This window comes from Pan paniscus, chromosome 4 (assembly GCF_029289425.2).
Source record: "Pan paniscus chromosome 4, NHGRI_mPanPan1-v2.0_pri, whole genome shotgun sequence".
Taxonomy (NCBI): domain Eukaryota; kingdom Metazoa; phylum Chordata; class Mammalia; order Primates; family Hominidae; genus Pan; species Pan paniscus.
In genome coordinates, this window is record NC_073253.2 from 152,963,203 (window position 1) to 152,985,787 (window position 22,585).

Here is a 22,585-nt window from a genome sequence, read left to right on the forward strand (position 1 = left end):
CATAATATTCTCCTAAAACATATCTGTGAGCACTTGGATGAGAACAGTGATGGGTACATATTTGGCTGTGAAAGTGTAGGCTTGCCTAGGTCCAATCTTCCCTCACACAGTATATAATCTCAAACAAGGCTTCTGTGGATATAGTGTCCCTCAAGACATCTCAACCAAGAAACTGGGGAAGTGTGCTCATCACCACACCACAGTTGGGGTAGCACCACTCACTCTAAGGGCCCATTTAGAACAGTTAATCAACACCAGAATTGCTGTCTGCACAGGGAGTAAGGAATTTCTTCTGAAGGACCCAACAAATTATGTTCCCAACTTAACTGCAGATTTCATCCTAAGAATTTTCAAATTCACTGGGAGTCCGTCTTGCACCAATTTGATGCTGACATTTCCCGCCTTTCCCATCTGGAGATGACTCCTTTGTTTTAAGAAGTCTTGGTGAACATGTGGTTTAGTGGAACAAAATGGAAGACGTTTTTGAGACACAGACGTTGTATGTAAGCCTCAAATCAGGCTCTCAGGAAAAATAAGTTGTACATCAGAAACACGGCCACCAGTTTGCGAAGAGTGTCAGCACGAGCGTAGAGATACAAAGACATGAGGACCTAAGAGTTGATTGTTAACCTCCCAAACTCAATTCAGTGTGACAGTGACACTTCACAGCACATTGCATCCAATCTCATTTGAAGCTGACAAAGATTGTTTCTGCTTTACATCTACTGGTTTATTAATGGTCTACAGCCTCTTAAGCAGATGCATATTCATTAGGTAGCCAGCTGTTAGGAGGTTCCCAGATGTCGAATGTAACTCTGTCTTGGAACATATATATTTTTTTTCCTTATCATGAAACAAAGTAATTGAGGCCTTATTAAAGAACCAGTTAATTACTAAAGCGGTACCTTATGCCACCCTTTTTATCATTCAAATCTGATAACTCTTGGGACATCTAAAATTTTTGGTGAAGACACAGTATTTAAAAGCCAATCTTTATTCTGTGTTTTATATAGAGATAGATACTGTATGGGTAGACAGAAGGTATGTGCAAAGTTCTTAACAACTGACAAATTCTTTTCCTTGATTCATCACAGGAATTAGGTCTAAGGGATAATACTGATAAACCTAGTAAATTAGTTAAAATTAAAATACTTTAATAATATTTCTTTTATCTAACTCTATTACTTTCCTCTAAAAGAGGACTTGAAAAATGGTTCTTTGTGTAACCCATGCCTCAAACCTCATTTTATATTTTCCATTAAACAGAGTATTTTTTTCCTCCATCAAAAATAAGGTAGTTCAGCTACTGGCAATCCAAGCAGGGTTTTCAAATTACTAGGTATTTCTAAATGCTCTTTAAAACCCTACTCTAAAGATGTCAATTCAAATATTCCCTGAAGAACTTAAATCTAGAAATTCCATTTCTACTTTTATTTGGTAGCTGGACATCTCAATTCTATTTCTCAAGTGCAAGAATCACAGCAGCAGATGAAAAATGGCCGAGAGCATGCAATATTTCCAATTCTTGAGTGCACTTTTTGAAATGGATTCCTCAGCCAAGCAATTCCGTGCCATCCACCTTTAGCCTGCGGCTTATTCTTAACATATCTTTTGATCCCTTGAGGTGCCTTTGCGTTATATTACTACTCCAAATCTGCTGGATTTTTCTGCTCTTGGATTTGGCTAAGGTCTTATGCTAAGTTATATCACCATTTCTACAAGACAGAAGATTTACCCTTCAGAAGAGATCAGTTTTTATTTGCTCTGTGGCCCATCTCCTGCTGTTGACCTTTAGAAAATGCAAATAGATTACATAAACATTTCAGGGCTGATTTTAAAAACATATTAGTTAACAACCCTTTACTAGCTGTCTACCATGTGTGGAACGTTACGTGGCATCTGGGGACAACGTGGTCAGAGCGCAGGGATATGTAAGAAAAAGCTGACAATTTATCTGCGTGGCATGTACAATCTCCAAATTGAAAGATCTGAAATATTAATAGAGGGGAATGAGGACAGTGCAGTAACACTGAACTTGGATTCCAGGGACCTGTCCTAGGAAATGTGGCTTTCATAACTACCTTGATCTCTCAGTCAGTCTCAGTTTCCTTGTCTATAACAGGGAAATAATAAGTGTCTTAACTTTTTGGCTTAGGGTTGTTGTGAAAATCAGGCAAGAAAAGAGTGTGAATCCACTCTGTAAGCTGTAATATGCAAATGCAAGTTATCACTATTTGAAATACACAATTTGCATATAAAAACGGTCCCTTAGATACAAACAATTCATATCTTTCACATATAAATGAACTATTAATGCATTTCAGGTTAGTGAATATATCGAATCAATATTACCAATTTTCCATTCAAGTTTCTTAAAGCCCAAGTAGAGTGAGCCCTATTCTATATGACAAGTATGGCAAGGAAAGCAAAAGGGGCCTTCAGAATATTCCATTTCTGGTGGTGATAACCCCCTCTGGGGAACTTTTGAAGAGAATAAAGTAATTATTTATCTCAGCACACCGAACACATTACTAACATGGTCCTTGCCTATCTCCCCGATTCCACTCCTTTTATGCAGAGCTCCAGCTACATCTATGAGCTTCTCTGGTAGCTCTTTCTCCACAAAGAGTCCTCACACGTGGAGTTCTCCATGGCCGAACGACACTCTGTCTGGCTTAGCATGGTTGTCCCCTTCTCATCATTCTTCAGATCTCTGTGTAAAAGCTCCCTTCTCAGAGGGGGCATCTGGAGTGATCCCACCTAAATTAGGCCTCTGCTCCTATTCTTTTCTAACAGCACCATGACTAGCTCCTTCAGAACACTTAACACCTGTCCACACTTCCATGTGATCTTACAGATTAGTTTCTGTTCCAGTTAGCATAATACGTAACACAACTATAGAACTATAAAATCAGTAGACATGCACTGTGTACCAGAAGAAATCATCTCAAAAACTGAGCAAATGCTATGATGTCACCAATTTTTCATATTCAGAATCCAGGGGGGCAAATCTCATGTGACAGGCATTTTGCTGACGACTGGTGAAAGGCAAAGCTAAATTCTTTGTACCTCAAGCAGGTCATCTTATAACCAGAAAAAATCAAGTAAATGGATACATAGTATACTAGAGAATCATCTTATCTGATAATTCTACATAGTTGCAGTTGCCAAGCCAGGATGGGGACCACTGAGGGGCCCTGAGACCATTCCCAGAAGTTCCAAGTTCCAACTTTTTCCAATCACCTACCCCTGAGACCAGACTTGTTTCACAAACTTCCTCCAAAATAACATATCACAGCAGATTGAATGCAGAAACAAGTAAAAGAGCCCAGCTACATTCTATTATGTTGGTGCAAAAGTATCTGCAGTTTTCCCACTGAAATGCCAAAAACCACAATTACTTTTGCACCAACCTGGTATTATGTCAGGTATGAAAGAGATTCGCAATAATGTAAAACAATGCTGCTGTTCTCAGAAATTTTTATTTTGGAAAATATAGCTTATAAAGTTGCAGTTTGTTAACACATAATAATGGGTTATTGTGAAACCAATTAATAATTTTAAAGCTTTGCACTTTATATTTCAAATAAAGTAAATATTGATAGATGCAACCCACATAAATAACAGCTCCTTGAAGTCCTCAGTTTTTAAGGTTGTAAAGAGGGATCTCAGACCAAAATGCTCCATAGACCAACTGTAAGCACTCTTACTTCATTACAAAGTAGAAAAAAGTGTGCTTGGAGCATTTAAAGACCACAATTGCAAGATGTACAGTTAAGAAAAATCAGGCCAGGTGTGGTGGCTCATGCTTGTAATCCTAACACTTTGGGAGGCCAAGGCGGCAGGATCACTTGAGCTCAGGAGTTCGAGACCAGCCTGGGCAACCTGGTGGGACCTTGTTTCTATTAAAGAAATAAAGAAAAGAAGAAAAATCAAATGGAAAGCAAAAGTAGGATTTCATAGTTCATAATTCAGTTATTTAAAATGACATTTAAAGAACAGGAAACAAAACCCACTTTTGCCCTTCAGGGCTTCAAATCCCTGGGAAGGTAAACCTTCAATTGGCCATGTGCTGATCTGCCGCCCATTGGGGTAAGCAAGCCCAGAGGAAAGGGCTGCGGTAGCTACTCATGGCTCCACGGGAACAATGTATTAGGCAACGCTGCCATTTAATAAAGAAGGAAGACACACAAGAATTAAGGTCACAGGCTGGGCAGGATGGCTCACAACTATAATCCCAGCACTTCAGGAGGCTGAGGCAGACTAATTGCTTGAGCCCACGTGTTCAAGGTCAGCCTGGGCAAAATAGGGAGATCCTGTCTACTAAAATTAAAAATTTAGCCAGGTGTGTGGCACACACCGGTAGTCCCAACTACTTGGGAGGCTCTTGCGTAAGGATTGCTTGCGCCCGAGAAGTTGGGGCTGCCATGAGCCATGATTGTGCCACTGCACTCCAGCTTGGGTGACAGAGCAAGACCCTATTTCAACAACAAAAAAAGGAATTAAGGTCATAGTGAGTTAAAAAATCCTTTCATGGATTTCATTTAGTCTTTATATCTGATTGCTCATCTGGGTATTAGAAGAATAGCAAGATCAGTCAACAAAACTGCAAGTCGATCAATTAAAAAACTGATCTCTATAGCTTGTAAAAGTGGAGAACATTCTAATGAGAATTGTGTGGCAAATCCTATACCAAGAGCTCACTTTAATAGCTCTCTGCCTCACATCTAAACTAATGTGGTAAGAAATGACTCAATACATTCACAGAACAATTCATTTACAATTTCCTTGACAGTTAAAAAAAAAAAAGTGGAGTTAAATTCATGCAGCTAGTAAAACCCCTTAATTAGAAACCAACTTACAAGTCTCTCAGGCTTTCTTTACTATACTGTGGTTTCAGGAATAAAACAGGAATACAAACTTTTGAATTTGCTGTGTAAATTGACATGTGAAGTGTTTAGCACAGCGACTGGCACAAATAAAGTTGCTGATATGTAAGCATTTACATAAAGAATGGGAGGCAGAAAAACATGCACTGCACATATGTCAGTGCTGGTGGACCTCACTCATCATTTATTTAATTATCCAGCATTTCAAGACTTAAGTTTCATTTTGGAAAAAATGAGGGCCTAGAGAGGTCAGGTAAATTCTCAAGGTCATGCAGATGGTGGGTGATTGAAATGGGCTTCCCAGCACATGGTCTTTCCACAATGCAGTCAGGGCTGTCTTCAGGAGAGCTGAAATACACAGCATTTACCTCAGAAATCCATTTAATATAAGGTGTGCTCCATGCTTAGTATAGATTTAGCTGTATTTCCTAATGTCTCAGCTAGGAAACATACCACCGTGCTTTATCTTCAAAATGAGACACTGCAAAGTTCAGAAAGATGGCAAATTCTTTAATTCATCTGCCAAAAAGAAAAACTGTTTCATAAATATTTGAGAGAAAAAAAGTACTAACCCTTCCCTCCAAATGTAACTATGGCCTCAACTTGCTAGTGATTACCCTCAAACCAATAGTATTATGGTTATCATGCAGGCAATTAAAAAAAAAAAGGAAACACCTAACCAAAGTACTATTTAAAAACAGTGTATATGGTTCTCGAAGACATCAGAGAAGTGGGGGGGGGGGGGGGGGGAACCCTAGAGGGAAGGAAACAAAAATGAATCTGGAGTGGCCGTGTAGACTCACCATACATAAATTGCTGGAACAGTATCAACTTTCCCCTCACACCATTAGGCAGAATACAAAATTGATACAAGCAAAAAAACTTTGGTTGAAGAACGAAAGGGTATAGGATGGGCTGAAGGAAACCCAATAATGAAAGAAAGGAAGAGTATTTTCTCCCCAACTCCAAATGATTTGGGGGTATTTGTGCCTTTCTTCAAGTATAACTTAGTAACCCCTTCGGAGACAAATCATTAAACTGGACAGACATTCAGTGAGACAACTGTTGTTTTTCTCTTTCACGGGCTCTGAAAGAAAAATACTGATAAGAAACTATAAGTTGAAGTTCAAAAAAAAAAAAGATACAATGTAGGAGGGCATGATACAGAAAATGCTTTAGAGGTCAATCTGATTAGAGAAAGAATTAAAACACAAAGGTTCAGATAAACATTTACTTCGTCTAAGAACCATACATATTTGAGAAAGTGAAGATATACTTCTTAAAGAAAAAATTTCCTTAAGATGATCGGTTTTAAATATCAGGGACCATATTCTACTATGCGGCCACCAGAGGCTGGCTTGACTGCTCTGAAGTAACAACACTTGAAAGCTCCTATTCTTTGAAACTAAGTTAAACACATTGAATTGTTGAAAGATTAAAAACCGCAGTCAGCTAATTACACTCACTCTCATCTCTTATTCAGCAAATGAATCACTTTTCATTACCACTTAGCTGAAGTACATGAATTTCTGCCTAATTAGAAATGTTGTAGATGGAACATTAGCAAGAATGGAGCAGGTCAGGATATCTTTGCTGCTTCATTTTTAATTCCTAACAGTAGAGTCTGATAGGAAAGAATAGAGAAGTCATTAAATAATTTTAAATTATTTATAAAAATTACTTTGCCCAAACTATAATTATTTTTTCCCCAAATGGTCTCAAATATCTAACAGAATGAAAGAAAAAGCAGTTCAACATTGATTTTAATGAACATTTTAATGTTATGTATAACAGAACATTATGAATATAATGGAAATAAAGTTTTATCAATAAAAAAATTTTCAACATAACATGGGGAGGTAATAATTTGATATCTATATTATAGTATTTATTTTGAAAAATATTCCCAGCTTGAGGGTAAAACAATTAATTTTGCATTCCAAACTCTAGAATCATGATTTTCATGTGAGCTTAATGCAGAATTACAGCAGAAAACCAAAAACATTTTCATTAATTTCCTTTGTCATTAAATCAATAAAATCTTTTGACTGCTACAGGTCTCCTTTAATAATATATATTTAACTCCTCTATTGGAACCATATTGCTAATGCTGCATTATATACACTCAAAACCAAAACAAAACAAATACTGTATAAAATCTAAAAGCAAACATTGAGTTGTAACATTTATATTTAACTTAAGGTTTTAATGGATTTTTACCTTTGCAGACACCCAAAAAAAAATACAATAAATATTTTTCTGACTGTTCCTGACTTAAATGATGGCTACAGGGATAAACACGGAAGGAAGCCTTGCCAAGTTAATCACTGCAAATTGTAAATAATGACTGCTAAAAACAAACAGAAGTTTTTTTCTTTTAAAGGAAACCATAGAGCAGTCCTGAAAAAAATTTCTTCCTAGTTCTGCACAGGATAATTACAGCAGAAGACATGGGAAAAGTCCCATAGCAATCACCAATTGCTTAAAGAGGTTTTGTTACAATAAAAATTTGGATAGTATAATAGCAGTGTTGCTGGAACATTAGCAAAAGTATATACATTCCAGTTACCTTTGATTTAGCCATAATCACATATGTATGCTTTTTTTTTTCTTGGACAAAAATATATATTTTTATAAAAAACTGATCATCCAACTTTAATGATTTCATATATGGACTCAAAGAGTGGTAGTAAAAGGAACAGACCCAATTATGACAAGGCGATCCAGGGACAGAAAAATCAAGTTCCTCAGGAAAAGAAAGTATAAAATTAGAGATTCAAACACATTTATTCAGCCCTATTCCAGTCTTCCCACAAATTATGCTGTTAAATGGGCTCTTCAGTTGATAAAGGCTTTCAATGGTCTCACCACCCACTTGTGGTCTATCCTCACTGGAAAAAAATGATTCTGACTGCCTCATCTGAAGTGCTCTTGCCTGGCCCTCTGAAATACTGGATATTTCACTTTTATAAAACAGCCTTTTTGGTTCTTTATGTAGATTTATTTTAATTACTTGATAAAAGAAAGGGTAGTTGATTAGCATTTTCCATCCCAACATCACCTATCTGCACAGCTAAAAATTCTTCATTCAATCTGCTTCTTTTACAATCTCTTATTTGCTGAAATTGGCGAAATTTGCAAAGGCATCTTGCTTGGGTTGCACAGTTCCAGAAGTCATGGCTATGTTGGGCATGCCCATTCCCATTGTGCCTGTCAAGCCCATCCCAGCAGCGGACATCCCTATGTTCATGTTCATGCCCATCATGCTCTGGTTCATCATCGGAGTATTTCCAAGAGGGGCCATTCCCATGGTGCCAGTCATCACATTGGGCATGCTCATAGGCATGGGTCCCCCTATCAAAGCATTAGTTTGGGGCCGGACAGGAAGCATGTTCGATGGAGAACTGAGGTTCACAGCTCCAAAACTTTGAGTCATCACATTCATAGGCTGCTGCATATCTACCAGAAGAAAACAGACAGAAGAACTTTACCACAATAAATTTTTAGGTTCATAGAACAGAGAACTAATAACTTCTTGACCATCTATCTATACTTCTTTAGCCCCAATAAAATTCCTTTACAGTGATTTTATTAGAAATCAATTACTCTGCACTGGTTCCTCTTGAGAAATATATTCAGTGACTATTGGCTCTGGTTCCCCAGAGATGTAGAAACAGTAAGAGTAGACTGGGGAAAAACAGCCAACTTAAAAACATTCCTACAAAACCTGTTGTTAAATCCTACTTAACAAGTTGTCAAGAGCTAGTGTGTATAAAAAAATCTTTAAAAAGTTTACATCCTTTGACTTATTCTATTTTTAGAACATTCTATTAAAAAATCAGAAGTATGAAGATTTATACAAAAATCTTTAAAAAGTTTATATCCTTTGACTTATTTTTAGAACATTCTATTAAGAAAAAAACAGAAGTATGAAGATTTATACAAAATCTTGATTTATAATAACAAATAGCTGGAAACAATTGAAATAATTAGCAAGGGAAATCATACACTAATATAACTATCAAGAGCTAACAATCATTTTCCTAAGAATATTATTCAACACAGGGAAAATGATAACTTAATGTTGAATAAGAAACAATATAGAGAGAATGATCCCAAGTATTAAAAATATGCTTAGAAAAGATGGAAAGCGGCCAGGCGGCGGTGCCCCACGCCGGTAATCCCAGCACTTTGGGAGGCTGAGGCGAGTGGATCACTTGAGGTCAGGAGTTCAAGACCAGACTGGACAACAGGGTGAAACCCTGTCTCTACTAAAAATATAAAAATTAGCCAGGTGTGGTGGTGCACGCCTGTAGTCCCAGCTACTCGGAAGGCTGAGGCAAGGAATTGCTTAAAATTGGGAGGTGGAGGCTGCAGTGAGCTGAGATTGAGCCACTGCACTCTAGCCTGGGCGACAGAGCAAGACTCCATCTCAGAAAAAAAAAAAAAAAAAAGAAAACATAGAAAGAAATATGTATTAATGGCAATTACCCCTCAACGGCAGAATCAGATGATTTTTGTTTGTCCATCGTATTTGCCTATATTTAAAAAAAAATCTGTATAGCAAATTTTTATTTTAGTGATCAGGTCCTTAAAACTCTCCACAATACAATAAATGTTATCAGGACAAGAATAGAATATAAAGTAATTCAATGTGCCAGGAGGAATATCCAGTAAATATTATGTGAAAATATCTTAAGTGAACAGGCATTTGGTTAACTGTTACAATTTATGTGATATATTTTTATTTATAGTTTGAAGTAGTCCTGGCATTAAGGCAAAAGACTGCAAGTACACAAAGAAGTGGGACGTCTTAAGGTAACTTACTCTGTTGCTGAATCATTGTATTCAGTGATGGCTGCTGGGGTTTGGAAGGCTGCATACCAGGTAGTAAGTTGTCTAGGCTGATGTTTACACTGGGGTCAGACCAAGTAGAGGGCAAGGTTTTGCTGACTGATTTCTGGACCATATCTGTATTCTGATTATAGAGAGGATTAGGCTTCTGCAGCACTGTGCTAACATTTTGCAAAGGCTGGAAAATAGAAAAATGCTCTAAAAATTAAGCATCTGTTCTATAAAAATTATCAGATGGCAATTTAATCACAACAATGAACTTCTGAAACAAAAAGAACCACTAATGTTCTATGCTAATGTCTTCAATACCCTGAATCATTAGCTTCCCAAAGAGGTTCCTCTGAAGTCCCAATCAGGTTTGAGGTGGATAAAACCAACAACTTACCTACACTAACAATTATTCTCCCATCACTCAAAGTCTAGAAGCCACCATCCCTGGCAAATGCCCAGGGGAACTACCAATTTTAGGTTAGTACAGCTTTAAGGAGATACACAAGTGGAAATTTATTCTTTCAAAACAGAATTCAGAGGCCAGGCGCAGTGACTTATGCCTGTAATCCCAGCACTTTGGGAGGCTGAGGTGGGCAGATCACCTGAGGTCAGAAGTTCAAGACCAGACTGGCCAACAGGATGAAACCCCATCTCTACTAAAAATACAAAATCAGCCAGGCATGGTGGCACACGCCTGTAGTCCCAGCTACTTGGGAGGCTAAGGCAGGAGAATCGCTTTGAACCAAGGAGGTGGAGGTTGCAGTGAGCAGAGATCGTGCCACTGCACTCCAGCCTGGGCAACAGAGCGAGACTCTGTTTCAAAACAACAAAACAAAACAGAGAATTCAGGATACGATGTCTCACATTATACAAGGATATAAGGCAAAACTGTCAAAAAGCAATTTATATTTCACATATCCTGACATTTTGCTGTTCTGTGTATACTTTTACTATCTAAAGTGAGCAACACTAACTGAACTGATTAGTATATGGAACAATGTAGGAGAAAGAAGAAATTCAGGAGAAAGAAGCAGAGGTTCCTAGTGGTTATTGAGGATAACTGTGAAAAGGACAGAAAAAAGGAACAGGAAGAGGAAGAATAATTAAAAATGTACCAATGCAAAGAATTATGACAGTTACAATTAAGACTGCAAATAAAGTAGACTGACTTTATGCTTAACTCATACATTAGGTCTTATTTCTGTTATACAGAGCAGTCACCTTTCTGCTTCTTTCTTCTTTTCCTTCATCCTAATACCCCAAAGACGAGAATCTACACATTAAAATGAGTAATTAGCATCATAAACACATATTCTCAATAGTTTGAGTCAAAAATAGCAAGTTCCTGGTACCATTCAGACACATATTTTCCAAGCCTGCACTTGTTTGAATTCTAAGCTAGTACTAGGTAATTCGGATTTAACTATAAAATAGTGAATTAAGAAGCTCCCATTTTGGTTGTTTTTATGAAAATGAAAGTTGAAAGATGAGCCTATAAAACATTTATATAATGTAGAGCAGGTCCAGAATTGGGAAGAACATTCACCATTCGAGAGAATGATTTTCCATATTAGCAATAATTATTTACAACCAATGAGTGATATTTCTTTAGGGACATGACCAGAAATTTTACTAAGTGGATACTTGCCATAAGTGAAACAATATCTCTATTTCTTTTTCTTTTCCTTTTTTTTGAGACGGAGTCTCACTCTGTCGCCCAGGCTGGAGTGCAGTGGCGCGATCTCAGCTCACTGCAAGCTCCACCTCCTGGGTTCATGCCATTCTCCTGACTCAGCCTCCCAAGTAGCAGGGACTACAGGTGCCTGCCACCATGCCTGGCTAATTTTTTTGTATTTTTAGTAGAGACTGGGTTTCACCGTGTTAGCCAGGATGGTCTTGATCTCCTGACCTCGTGATCCACCCACCTCAGCCTCCGAAAGTGCTGGGATTACAGGGGTGAGCCACTGCACCTGGCCTATTTCTTTTTCTTAAAGACAATTTAAAAAAACTATCAAATACCAATTTGTTGTAACAATAAATTTTTGCCATGTTCCTCCTCTGTACAAAGGCACCATGCTTGGCTTTACAGTGACTACAAGATGGGGGAGAAGGTCTTGCCTTCCAGAATGCAAATGACTTTGCTAGGGGAGAGTATAAGGTAAATGAAATGTGCAAATGCGTATATATACACACACAGACACATATTCATACACATAAAAAGGACTTGCTTATTTTTCTGTTTTATACTAATCTATCATTCAATGAGTTAGAGCATCTCAAAGATTATAAATAACAAATTCCAAGGGAACCAGACAACTTACCTGTGATCTTGACATAGGCAAACCAAGTCCCACAGTATTAGTGCTCATCATAGAGAAATTCATACTCTGGGAAGATGTCATGGTTGCCTGGGACGAGCCCATAAGATCAAACAGGTCTGAAGAATTTGAGGCAGCAGGAGGTGGGCCTAGAGCTGATTGTGAGCCACTAACAAGTTCTACCGCTGGCTGTGAGGCACTGCCAAAGAACTCGCCACTGGAAGCAACAGGGCCTGATGGGGCTTGGTTGAAGGCACTCCAGTCACCAAAGTCTCCATTCCCACTTGTTGCTGTTACTAAGACAGAAATAACTCTAAGGGTAAGAAACTTCATGAAATGCACAGAACAAATGTAACAATCTATGAACTGAAACAAATTAGAGCTGATCTGAGTCCACCCAGATTAACATCTGCAGGTACCATCTCCATCTGGACAGTATTCTTTCTCATAAATATTACACGAGAGTTAACAAGGTGGCAAAGAAAAAACAAACCTCCCAAATATAAAGTAAAATCCATCTCCTGGCAGCTCTGTAGGTGACACATTGAATTTACCATAAAAAAAAATGGCCAGGCATGGTGGCTCACGCCTGTAATCCCAGGACTTTGGGAGGCCGAGGCAGGTGGATCACAAGGTCAGGAGATTAAGACCATCCTGGCTAGCACGGTGAAACCTCATCTCTACTAAAAATACAAAAAAATTAGCTGGGTGTTGTGACACACACCTGTAGTCCCAGCTACTTGGGAGGCTCAGGCACAAGAATCGCTTGAACCCGGGAGGCGGAGGTTGCAGTGAGCTGAGATTGTGCCACTGCACTCCAGCCTGGGTGACAGAGCAAGACTCTGTCTAAAAAAAAATGAAGAATTTCTCACTTATTTGGCCATACTTCCACTGACAATACAAGGGCTATAACCTTAGCACATTGCCTGCTTCAACTGGGACCATTTATTTACAATCAAAGAGAGGAGGAAAACTCATGTAATATTAAAAAACACAACCAAGCCAGAAACAAGCAAAACCCTATCATTATACTTTGCAAGTTTAAGGTTGAATGCATAAAATCCATACTCTTAATCACTACAGTCTTATCAATTAACCTCTGATCAATTTTTATATTGAAAGGAACAGATAAATACGCATAAATGGAAGTTGAAAAAGCAAAATGTGAAGAAAGAGCTACATAAAAACCGTCATCTGAAAGCAAATAGTAAGTATGTACCTTCCAAGTTAATTAACACCATCTCTTTGCATTCCATGTTCATTTACAACTTGGAAATACATTTTGTCTAGCCTAAAAAGTGACCAACCACTACAATACCATGTCTCATTATGCTAAATATCAAAAGAGAATATAAGGTGAAGTCTTTAAAATTACATTCTTCTATTACCATATTAAAATGTAAGCACCCTTGAAAGAGAAAATAATTCACTTAGAAACTCCAAGTTCTACTAACAATTTAATATAAAAATTGGGCTAATTTCTTTACCTCAGGGTTTTACTAATACACGTCTTTGATCTTTTTTTTTTAAGTGACTGCATTAAGAGTTTTACAGTTAGTTCTAGATATTAAACAATTTAAACTAAGTAAGGCTGCTGGATCAATGTAAACTTTTACGCTGATTTTCTATTTGCTTGATCTATAATGCAGAATATGAATGGAAACTGGGGCAAAATGTGTTGCCCCACCTGAAAACTTCATATCTGAAATGATTAATCATGGGAGGAAACGATTTCTAGTGGGGCATATATTATTCAGAAATGATTAATCATTGTTGCAATGGTTTCAGCCCCCTGCGTAAGGTGGTCAGGTTATATTAATCACATGCATACAGATGAAGAGATGTATCACTTAGGCAACATTAACATATTCAAATTATTTGCATAGTAGGCAACTTTATATACATAAAAACTTTGAGAATTAGACAGGGAAGCTATAAAATAAGGGTAACGTTTACCTTCCACTTTGGTTTGCCTAAAGTAAGGTATTAACCCTTAGATGGCATATTCTTACTTTCAAAATGAAGCAGAAAATTACTCAACAATTCTAGTTTCTGGAAAATACTTGGAATTTACAAAAATAAGTAGTCAAAATAACCCCAAACCATTTTACAAGCTATGTATCTTTTTTCTAACTCCTCACAAACCTAACCAAATATTACTAAATATAAATTTTAATCCAGTTTAATATAACAGCAATAGATTATGTGACTTGTGATGAGTAACAACACTAACTCAGTCAAATTACATCTTTTCTCCCTGCCTCACCTCATGTTTAAGATTCTCATAGCTAAATTTTAAAAATATTCTCTCAAACTTCAGACTGACCAGATTTTATAAAACAAATACTACAACCTCTTCACAACCTTAAAAAAAAAATAAAAAAGACACTTAATACTGAATGTAGCCCCTATTCTATTAGGTTGGTGCAAGAGTAACTGGGACAATTGCACCTAATACATACCTCTATAGACACTATCCTCAAAAAGAACCATGACAAGCAACACTGTTCCCAGTTTTAGAAAGTTGAAGGCTCGAAGGCTTTCATAAAGTTAAACAGCTACCATATGGCAGGGTAATAAGATAAAAATATTAATTAAAAAAAGAAATAGGCCTTTCACCTCAATCCTTGATGTTTAAGCCCATATTCTGTTTGAATGGTTTTTTTGTTTTAAAATTCTATTCTAATAAAGAATGAGAAAGTTTTGCATGAGGTTCAACTGCTCATTTTAGGATATGTCAAAATGAAGTTCGGTTATTTTTCACATAAATGCTTTTAAGATATCTAAATTAAGAAAGGAATGCATTTTAGTAAGATAGTTGGCCTGATCCCAGTGTTCCTTTCATTCATGAAAATCATAAGCTAAACTAAACACAAACTATAATATTCTTGCTGCTATTAAATAAAATGAGATGATACAGAGATACTCACATCCTCCTTTCCCTTTCAAAAAAGCTAAACAAGAGTCACCTATGAATATGGGCAATTTTCTTTAGATGTACCTGAGTAGTCTGTAACCAAAATAATTCATTTGGCACATTTAAGGCATCTGCCCAATAAAATACCTTGTGAATAAATTCTTTAGGAATTATGAATTATGAATACTACAAGGAGAAAAATGACAGAAAGAAGCTGACTTGGGGGGAATGGGAGTTGTTTTTAATAACCTTTTTACCACCCTAGACTTCTGGCCAATCAAATTGAATCATACCTTGGGAAGGGAAACTGCCTGATGCAGCAGCTGAGCCAAAGTCAGCAAATCCTCCGAATAAATCAGCTGATCCTCCTAGAAGTTAAGAAAAAGTTAAAACTGTTAGAACTAGAGAAAAATTGTAAATAATTTCTGGAGGCCATTTTAGTGCCACACAAAAAGTACCTAATATTAGAGGCCCAGATGCCTCATAAAAGCTAAAGCTAGTCTGTTGACCTAGATTTTCATGTCACTATGTTCCCTATGAGCTACCATAGACTCCTTTCCCTTCCTCAGTCCTATATCTAGTAAGATAAATGACACTGTATCTGTTGTTAAAATTATCTCACTAATATTTCACGAGCATAATGTGGAAAGAATACAACTTATCTAGCCAATTATGCTCTTTATAAGGAGTCTTCAATGGATTCTAAAACCTGAGTAAAATGCTGCTGGGGAATAAGATATTCACAAGACAAGTAAATAAAATGCAGGATCCTTGATTGTACCCCTGATTTTTTTTTTTAATTGCTATCCTGAAATGACAGAATTGAGACACTGGGGAAATCTGAATGTGGTCTGTATATTAACATTAATACTGTTTTAATGTTAAATCCCAAGTATGATTGTATCACAATCGTAAAGGAGAATGTCCTTGTAAAGAGATATAGGCTGAAGTATTTTAGGGGCAAAATGTCATGATTGCAACTTCCTCTCAAATGATACAGATGAACAAACAGTACACAATAAACAAATAAAAAAGAACTAGAGAGAGAGATAAAGAAAATGGGGCAAATTTTCTGTACGCTTGTAATTTTTAAAAATAAAAAGGGAAGAGATGAAGTCCACTTGTATAAAATCATTTTAGAGTCTGGTGTGGTGGCTCATGCCTGTAAATCCCAGCACTTTGGGAGGATGAGGTAGCAGGATCGCTTGAGCCCAGGAGTTGAGAGATCAGCCTGGGCAATATAGTGAGACCTCGTCTCTACAAAACCTTAAAATATTAAACTGAGCATGGTGGTGAGCGGCTGTAGCCCCAGCTACTCGGGAGGCTGAGGTGGGAGGACTGTTCGAGCCCAGGAGGCAGAGGTTGCAGTGAGCCAAGATTGCTGCGCTCCAGATTGGGCGACACAGTGAGACGCTGTCTCAAAAAGCAACAAACAACAAAACAAAACAAAACAATTATTTTAAGCAGAGAGAGGGAGAAATATCAATACAATAGTTTTGGTGGACGGGTTTTCCCCCGTAGTGTTTACTCCATAAAAGAGTAAATACTTGTATTTTGTATTTTTAATGCATGGGAAAAAAATAGCTTTTTTGCTACTTCTAGATAGGTGTTTTTAAAAGGGTAAGACCCAAATTATAAGTCTGCAAATCAATCTCTGTGTGCGTAACATTAGATTCTGACATAAAATTTTATTTGTAAATACTACATGGGTAAGAATATTTACTTTTACCTATAATTTCAATTATAACATTATTTCAAGTTGTAATATTCCTTTTTTTCTCAACTTTAGTGAAACAGACCAATATCTGAAATTTTAAATAGTTGTCCTTATTTTTGTCTGTCCTTAAAGATTTCACCTCTTAACAGTCACAACCTTAGAAGTCTACAGCAGTTCAATGATGGTGCTTTTAGTGTTATGTGAACATTATATAGGTTACATCACAGCTGCTTAGCCCGCAGTGCTTAGAAACTAGCCAGGTGGGACTGGAACATCTGGGCTGCACTCAAACACCACCAGGGACAGCTTCCAACATCTGGTGCCATTTCTGAATTGTCTTATCGCTGAAAGACATTCTGCCCCATCTGCTACACTCAACTGGGTTAATTAAACTAGAACCATCTCCCCTTCTTAATATATGGCCAACAGTAATAAAAGGAACAAATCAGTTTCTGATATGTGTGTACTTGGTATTTCTTTTTAATGCACATTTACTGTAGTCAACTAGCAGCAGGCATAACTAATTCCTCATTTCTTCACCACAGATGCACATGCTCATACATATCTCCTCACTCACCAGTTGACTAATGCCAACCAAAGTGAAGGTGCTTCAATTCTATCTACACTACAGCTTAGTCTAATTTTTACTTCATCTAAAAGAGAATATCACAGTGATCTGGTTTTCTCTTCCTTAAAGGTACATACATCATGATAAAATGTGACAAGGAACACAAAAGTTCAATGAGTTATATATGTTTAAACCATTTAAACAAGCACACATATTAATAAAACCTAGCAAGTAAATGAATACTTCAAACAGCTGCTGCTTAATATTCGTAAGTTTGTTTTCTGTAAAGTAGTCCTTTATGTTAAAAACATTGGTCAAGTATACTGTTGGGTAACAGAATGATAGTTAATCAATTAATATAACATTAAGGGATTTAAAAATTAAAGATTATTTTAATTTGCTTCATTTAAGCAGTGAATAAACATCAATATATAACTTATTATAGCAAACGAGTTAGGAGTTAGGGATTTTCTTTTCTGTTTTTCTTTGTTTTTGAGACGGAGTTCCACTCGTCACCCAGACTAGAGTGCAATGGTGCACTCTCAGCTCACTGCAACCTCCGCCTGCCAGGTTCAAGTGATTCTCCACCTTCTGCCTCCCAAGTAGCTGGGATTACAGGTGTCTGCCACCATGCCCAGCTAATTTTTTTATTTTTAGTAGAGACGGGGTTTTGCCATGTTGGCCAGGCTGGTCTCGAACTCCCGACCTCAAGTGATCTACCTGCCTCAGCCTCCCAAAGTGCTGGGATTACAGGCGTCAGCCACCGCCCCTGGCGGAGTTAGGGATTTTCAAATCTTATTCAGTCTAGGCTACAAAGAAAATACATGTTGAGGATAAAAGCTGTAGATCACAACTTCAAACTGGTAAGAAATTTTATTTCTGACATACCCTGTATTTAGTATTTCAGATAATTACCTATCTTCTATCACCAAAACAGAAATTATATGATGTTCATAACTTATCTATAGCAAATAGTATTCCTCTCCATCTATATTACAGGGATTTTGATTTCAATATGAGTAGCTTAAGAATATTGGGAGCAAAAAATGGAAAGATGTATGTAACTATTTTACAAATAGAAGTTGTCTTTCTCTGGAAATGTTTTTTCTCTCTAATCTTTTAAAGTGCCACATACTATGCTTTTACTGGTACTTTAAGAAATGTGATCTTCAACTTTGAAAACTGTCTCAAAAATTAAAAATCTCTTTATTTAGAAAATGTTTCTCTCTCCTAAGACTATCCATATCTGTATGTATGATATTCATACCAAATTCCACATTCATTTTCTATACTTAAGCATTTTCCCAGAAAACTTCTATCTAAATTTATATTCTAAAGGAATATAAATAAAAAAGTCTACCAAAAATTGCTGCATGTGGAAGACTGCTAATTTTCACAACAAGTGCTATCCTTCAGGATTCCCACATGAGAACTGTCATTATAAATGAACCATTTCCATCTGCCTTTTCAGGGCAGCAGGGAGGTTATTTAGTCACCAGCTGGGAACATGTATTTCCCAAAGCAATATTGTGAACAAGAAAATACAGGTAAACTAGACAGTACTTAAACGACAAATGGAAATTTTCTTTGACAAAAAAATTTAATCTAGATTACATTAAGACAAACTTTTGCATGAAGAATTCTTATACAACATTAAAGCAATGGCAAAGTGCAAAAAAATATGTAAATACATGACAAAGAATTATCTATAATACACAAGTTTTAGAATATCAATAAGGATGAATACTCCTAATAAATAAAGAACATGAATAGATAGTAACAACTGGCGTATAAAAATATGAAGTGTTCAAACTCAATCATCAATGCAAAATAAAATGAAGTATTATTTTCTCTTTACCAAACTGAAAAAGCTTTAAAAGGTGCTATTGTACTACAAAATTTTGGAAAAATAAAAAAACTAATGTCTGGAAAACAAGGGATTAACTGGCTAAATTATAATATAGCCACCCAATGTAAGATTATAAAGCAATGAAAAGCACTATAAAAGAATACCAACTATCATAAGAAAATGGTCATGAGATCTTAGGTGAAAAGCAGTTTATCAAAATATATAAATAAATGACTAAAACCCAGAAAAACCCAAACAAATGAAAAGTCATATCTAAAAGCCTGAAAAAGATTTGCCACATAATAAATGCTTAAATAACTACATTAATGGAATATGTAGAAAATGTATTTTAAAAAGATATTCACCAGATTAATACTTTATGTGTCTAAATTATGGTAAATCACTTGTTTTCCACCAAATTGAGTGTGCATTACTTTTAATAATCAGTGAAAAAGAGAATATACTGAAAAAATTTTATTTTCAGTAAACTTAGTTTAAAACTAGAGACAACCCCTACCCAAATGATAAGTTAGTGTACTAAGAATGGAACAAGGTAAGTATTTACATGTTCATGTAAATGTCTTCAACTAACTAGCGATTACTGGGTACAAAGCAGCAGGTTCAAATGTAAATGTAATACACATTTCGGATTTGATATACCTTAATCCTTTTAAATGTTTCTTTTTAACTTAAAAACATTCAAAATATATTGCAAGTCACTTAAGTTCTATCTGTATTGATTATGCTGAATTTTCTCAACCTTATTTATTGTACTAGAAATATCTAGTTTAACAGTATGTTAATCAAGACCTAAATTTCTTAATTACAAAGGGACAAAAGAGACAAGTTGGACTTCTTTTTAAAGAGGTGAGATAAACTAAAAAAAGAAATGGGACAGTTTTTGGCATTCTATTTCTAATTGGCTTATTTTCTAAATATAGTCACACATTTCTCAATGACAGAATGCATTGGGGCATTAGGCAATTTTGTCATTGTGCAAACATCATAGAGGGTACTTACACAAACCTAGTTAGCCTACTACATACCTAGGCTATAAGGTATAGCCTATTACTCCTTGACTTCAAATCTGTACATCATGTCACTATACTGGATACTGTAGGCAACTGTAACACAATAGAAAGTGTTTGTATATCTAAACATAAGAAAGGTACAGTAGAAATATAGTATTGTATATGGGACCATGGTCACATACTATGCAGTCCATGACTGTACTTTAAATTATTTTTCATTTCTTAAAATGTTTACTTAGAAATGTACTTTATGTAAAAGCAACTGAAACACCATGTGAGTACAGGTTTTAAAAGAATATCACCACAAGGGGACATTTTATTAAGATATGAGATAGTCTCAAGTAAATCCTGATAGTTAGGTTTTACATATATATTTTTAAACTTGGTAAGATATTCTACAATGATTTTACCATATATACTTTTGAGAATGCTAAGAACATGTAATCACACACACACAAAAATCTGAACATTTTCTCAGAGGATATATTTAGCTGGTGAGTGGTACAGATGCCATATCTGCTTAGCTTTACAGTTTGTGCCCACATTACTTGCATGATGGTACTATTATAAATATGGGCACATCTGGTAAATGACACCCAAATGACATACCAAATAGCAATGTTAATATGGTAGATTCTTATACCTTCTCGTGTAAGTGCTAAAGATTTAATGTCCAATTTCCTTTCACTGCTGAATTCAATTTAAAATATATTATTAAAATATTTAAATAGAGATTGGGAGTAACTAAATTTATGTACTGATTGAAGAGGCAGCTGCACAAACTGGTTAAACATCCGGTTTCAAACAGGAGATAACTTTAATTTTAAAAAATTCTTCTAATATCAATCTCTATTAGTTGCTTTTTATTAAGATAAAATAAAATTTAAGGCAAGAAACCTCCTAGATTTCATTCAAACTTTCTCAGTTACTATATTAATATCAATTGCTACTTCTATTTAATTAGTCAAACTACTGCTTGCACTGGAGAAGACAAACCACTCAAAGGTTCCTTGCCAAGTAAAGGAAGCATGTTGGTATTTAATAAATCTCTCTGTTCAAAGCAATCTTGATGTCACAGAGGAAAAGTTACATCCACCCATCTGACCTTCCTAGTTAATTCTTCTCTGATTGCTCCATTAAAACTTTTCACAGATGCATGAAAGGGGCCCTTTAAATATTTCATGCCAGGAAGTCCAAAATAGTTGATATTCTGTGACACTATATCTGTATTATATGACTACATGCTAACTACCAGTTAATTCTACAGTTCAAATCTTAAACATATAAAAATATATCACATAAATTGTTACACAACTAATGTAGCTGTCCGTAACCTTGGGCATTACAGTCCAATCAAGTTTAATGAATAATTTTAGGAACAGTTTGCAGTTACAGAAAAACGGGAGAGGGAACTGAAGAATTTCAGAAAGTAGGCCGGCCGGGCGTGGTGGCTCACGCCTGTAATCTCAGCACTTTGGGAGGCCAAAACAGGTGGATCACCTGAGGTCAGGAGTTTGAGACCAAGCTGGCCAACATGGAGAAACCCTGTCTCTACTAAAAATACAAAAATCAGCCGGGCGTGGTGGCGCATGCCTGAAATTCCAGCTACTCAGGAGACTGAGGCAGGGGAGCCGCTTGAACCCGGGAGGCAGAGGTTGCAGTGAGTCAAGACTGTGTACTGCACTCCAGCCTGGGCAACAAGGGCGAAACTCTGTCTCAAAAAAAAAAGAAAGAAAGAAAGAAAGTAGGTCAAACCAGATGTCTGGGCTGGGTGCAGTGGCTCACACGTGTAATCCCAGCACTTCCGGAGGCTGAGGCAGGCAGATCACCTGAGGTCAGGAGTTCGAGACCAGCCTGGCCAACACAGTGAAACTCTGTCTCTACTAAATATACAAAAATTAGCCAGGCATGGTGGCAGATGACTGTAATCCCAGCTACTCGAGAAGCTTAGGCAAGAGAATTGCTTGAATAAAGTTCATGCCTAATCCAAGAATTTTAACATAGTAGGTAAGGAGGAGGAAATAATAGGGGGCTTTATATTACATTAATTATACTAAACTATTAATGAAAAGTAATTTCCAGCATAGACTTACACTTAAAGGTTAATTTAAAGTTTTTTTTTTTTTGGGACAGAGTCTTGCTCTGTCACCCCAGCTGGAGTGTAGTGGCATGATCTCAGCTCATTGCAAACTCCACCTCCTGGGTTCAAGCGATTCTCCTGCCTTAGTCTCCTGAGTAGCGGGGATTAAAGGTGCCCATCACCATGCCAAACTAATTTTTGTAGTTTTAGTAGAGACAGGGTTTCACCATGTTGGCCATGCTGGTCTCGAACTCCTGACCTCAGGTGATCTGCCTGCCTCGGCCTCCCAAAGTGCTGGGATTACAGGTGTGAGCCACTGTGCACAGCCGCAATTCGGCTTTGAAAAATCATTACACACAACTGGGAATAAC

The 22,585-nt window shown here is 36.6% G+C and overlaps 2 protein-coding genes across 3 annotated transcripts in view; one reads left to right on the forward strand and one right to left on the reverse strand.

The window, feature by feature from the left end:
* LSM11 (LSM11, U7 small nuclear RNA associated) overlaps window positions 1-15,187 on the forward strand; it is a 54,395-nt gene extending 39,208 nt beyond the window's left edge. The window contains exon 5 of the mRNA XM_034960882.3: window positions 13,175-15,187. Within this exon, the coding sequence (XP_034816773.1) occupies window positions 13,175-13,342 (168 nt within the window). The 3' untranslated portion in view covers window positions 13,343-15,187. The remainder of the gene's footprint in view (window positions 1-13,174) is intronic.
* The window catches only part of CLINT1 (clathrin interactor 1), a 76,199-nt gene continuing 60,260 nt past the window's right edge, over window positions 6,647-22,585 (reverse strand). Inside the window, exons 9-12 of one of the 2 annotated variants that reach the window (XM_003818995.4) lie at window positions 15,263-15,337; window positions 12,056-12,348; window positions 9,717-9,867; window positions 6,647-8,348 (exon numbers count right to left, since the gene is read on the reverse strand). In XM_003818995.4, coding sequence (XP_003819043.1) covers window positions 8,002-8,348; window positions 9,717-9,867; window positions 12,056-12,348; window positions 15,263-15,337 — 866 coding nt within the window. In that variant the 3' untranslated portion in view covers window positions 6,647-8,001. Of the gene's footprint in view, window positions 8,349-9,716; window positions 9,922-12,055; window positions 12,349-15,262; window positions 15,338-22,585 lie in introns of both variants that reach the window. The other variant, XM_003818996.4, reaches the window with a different exon arrangement.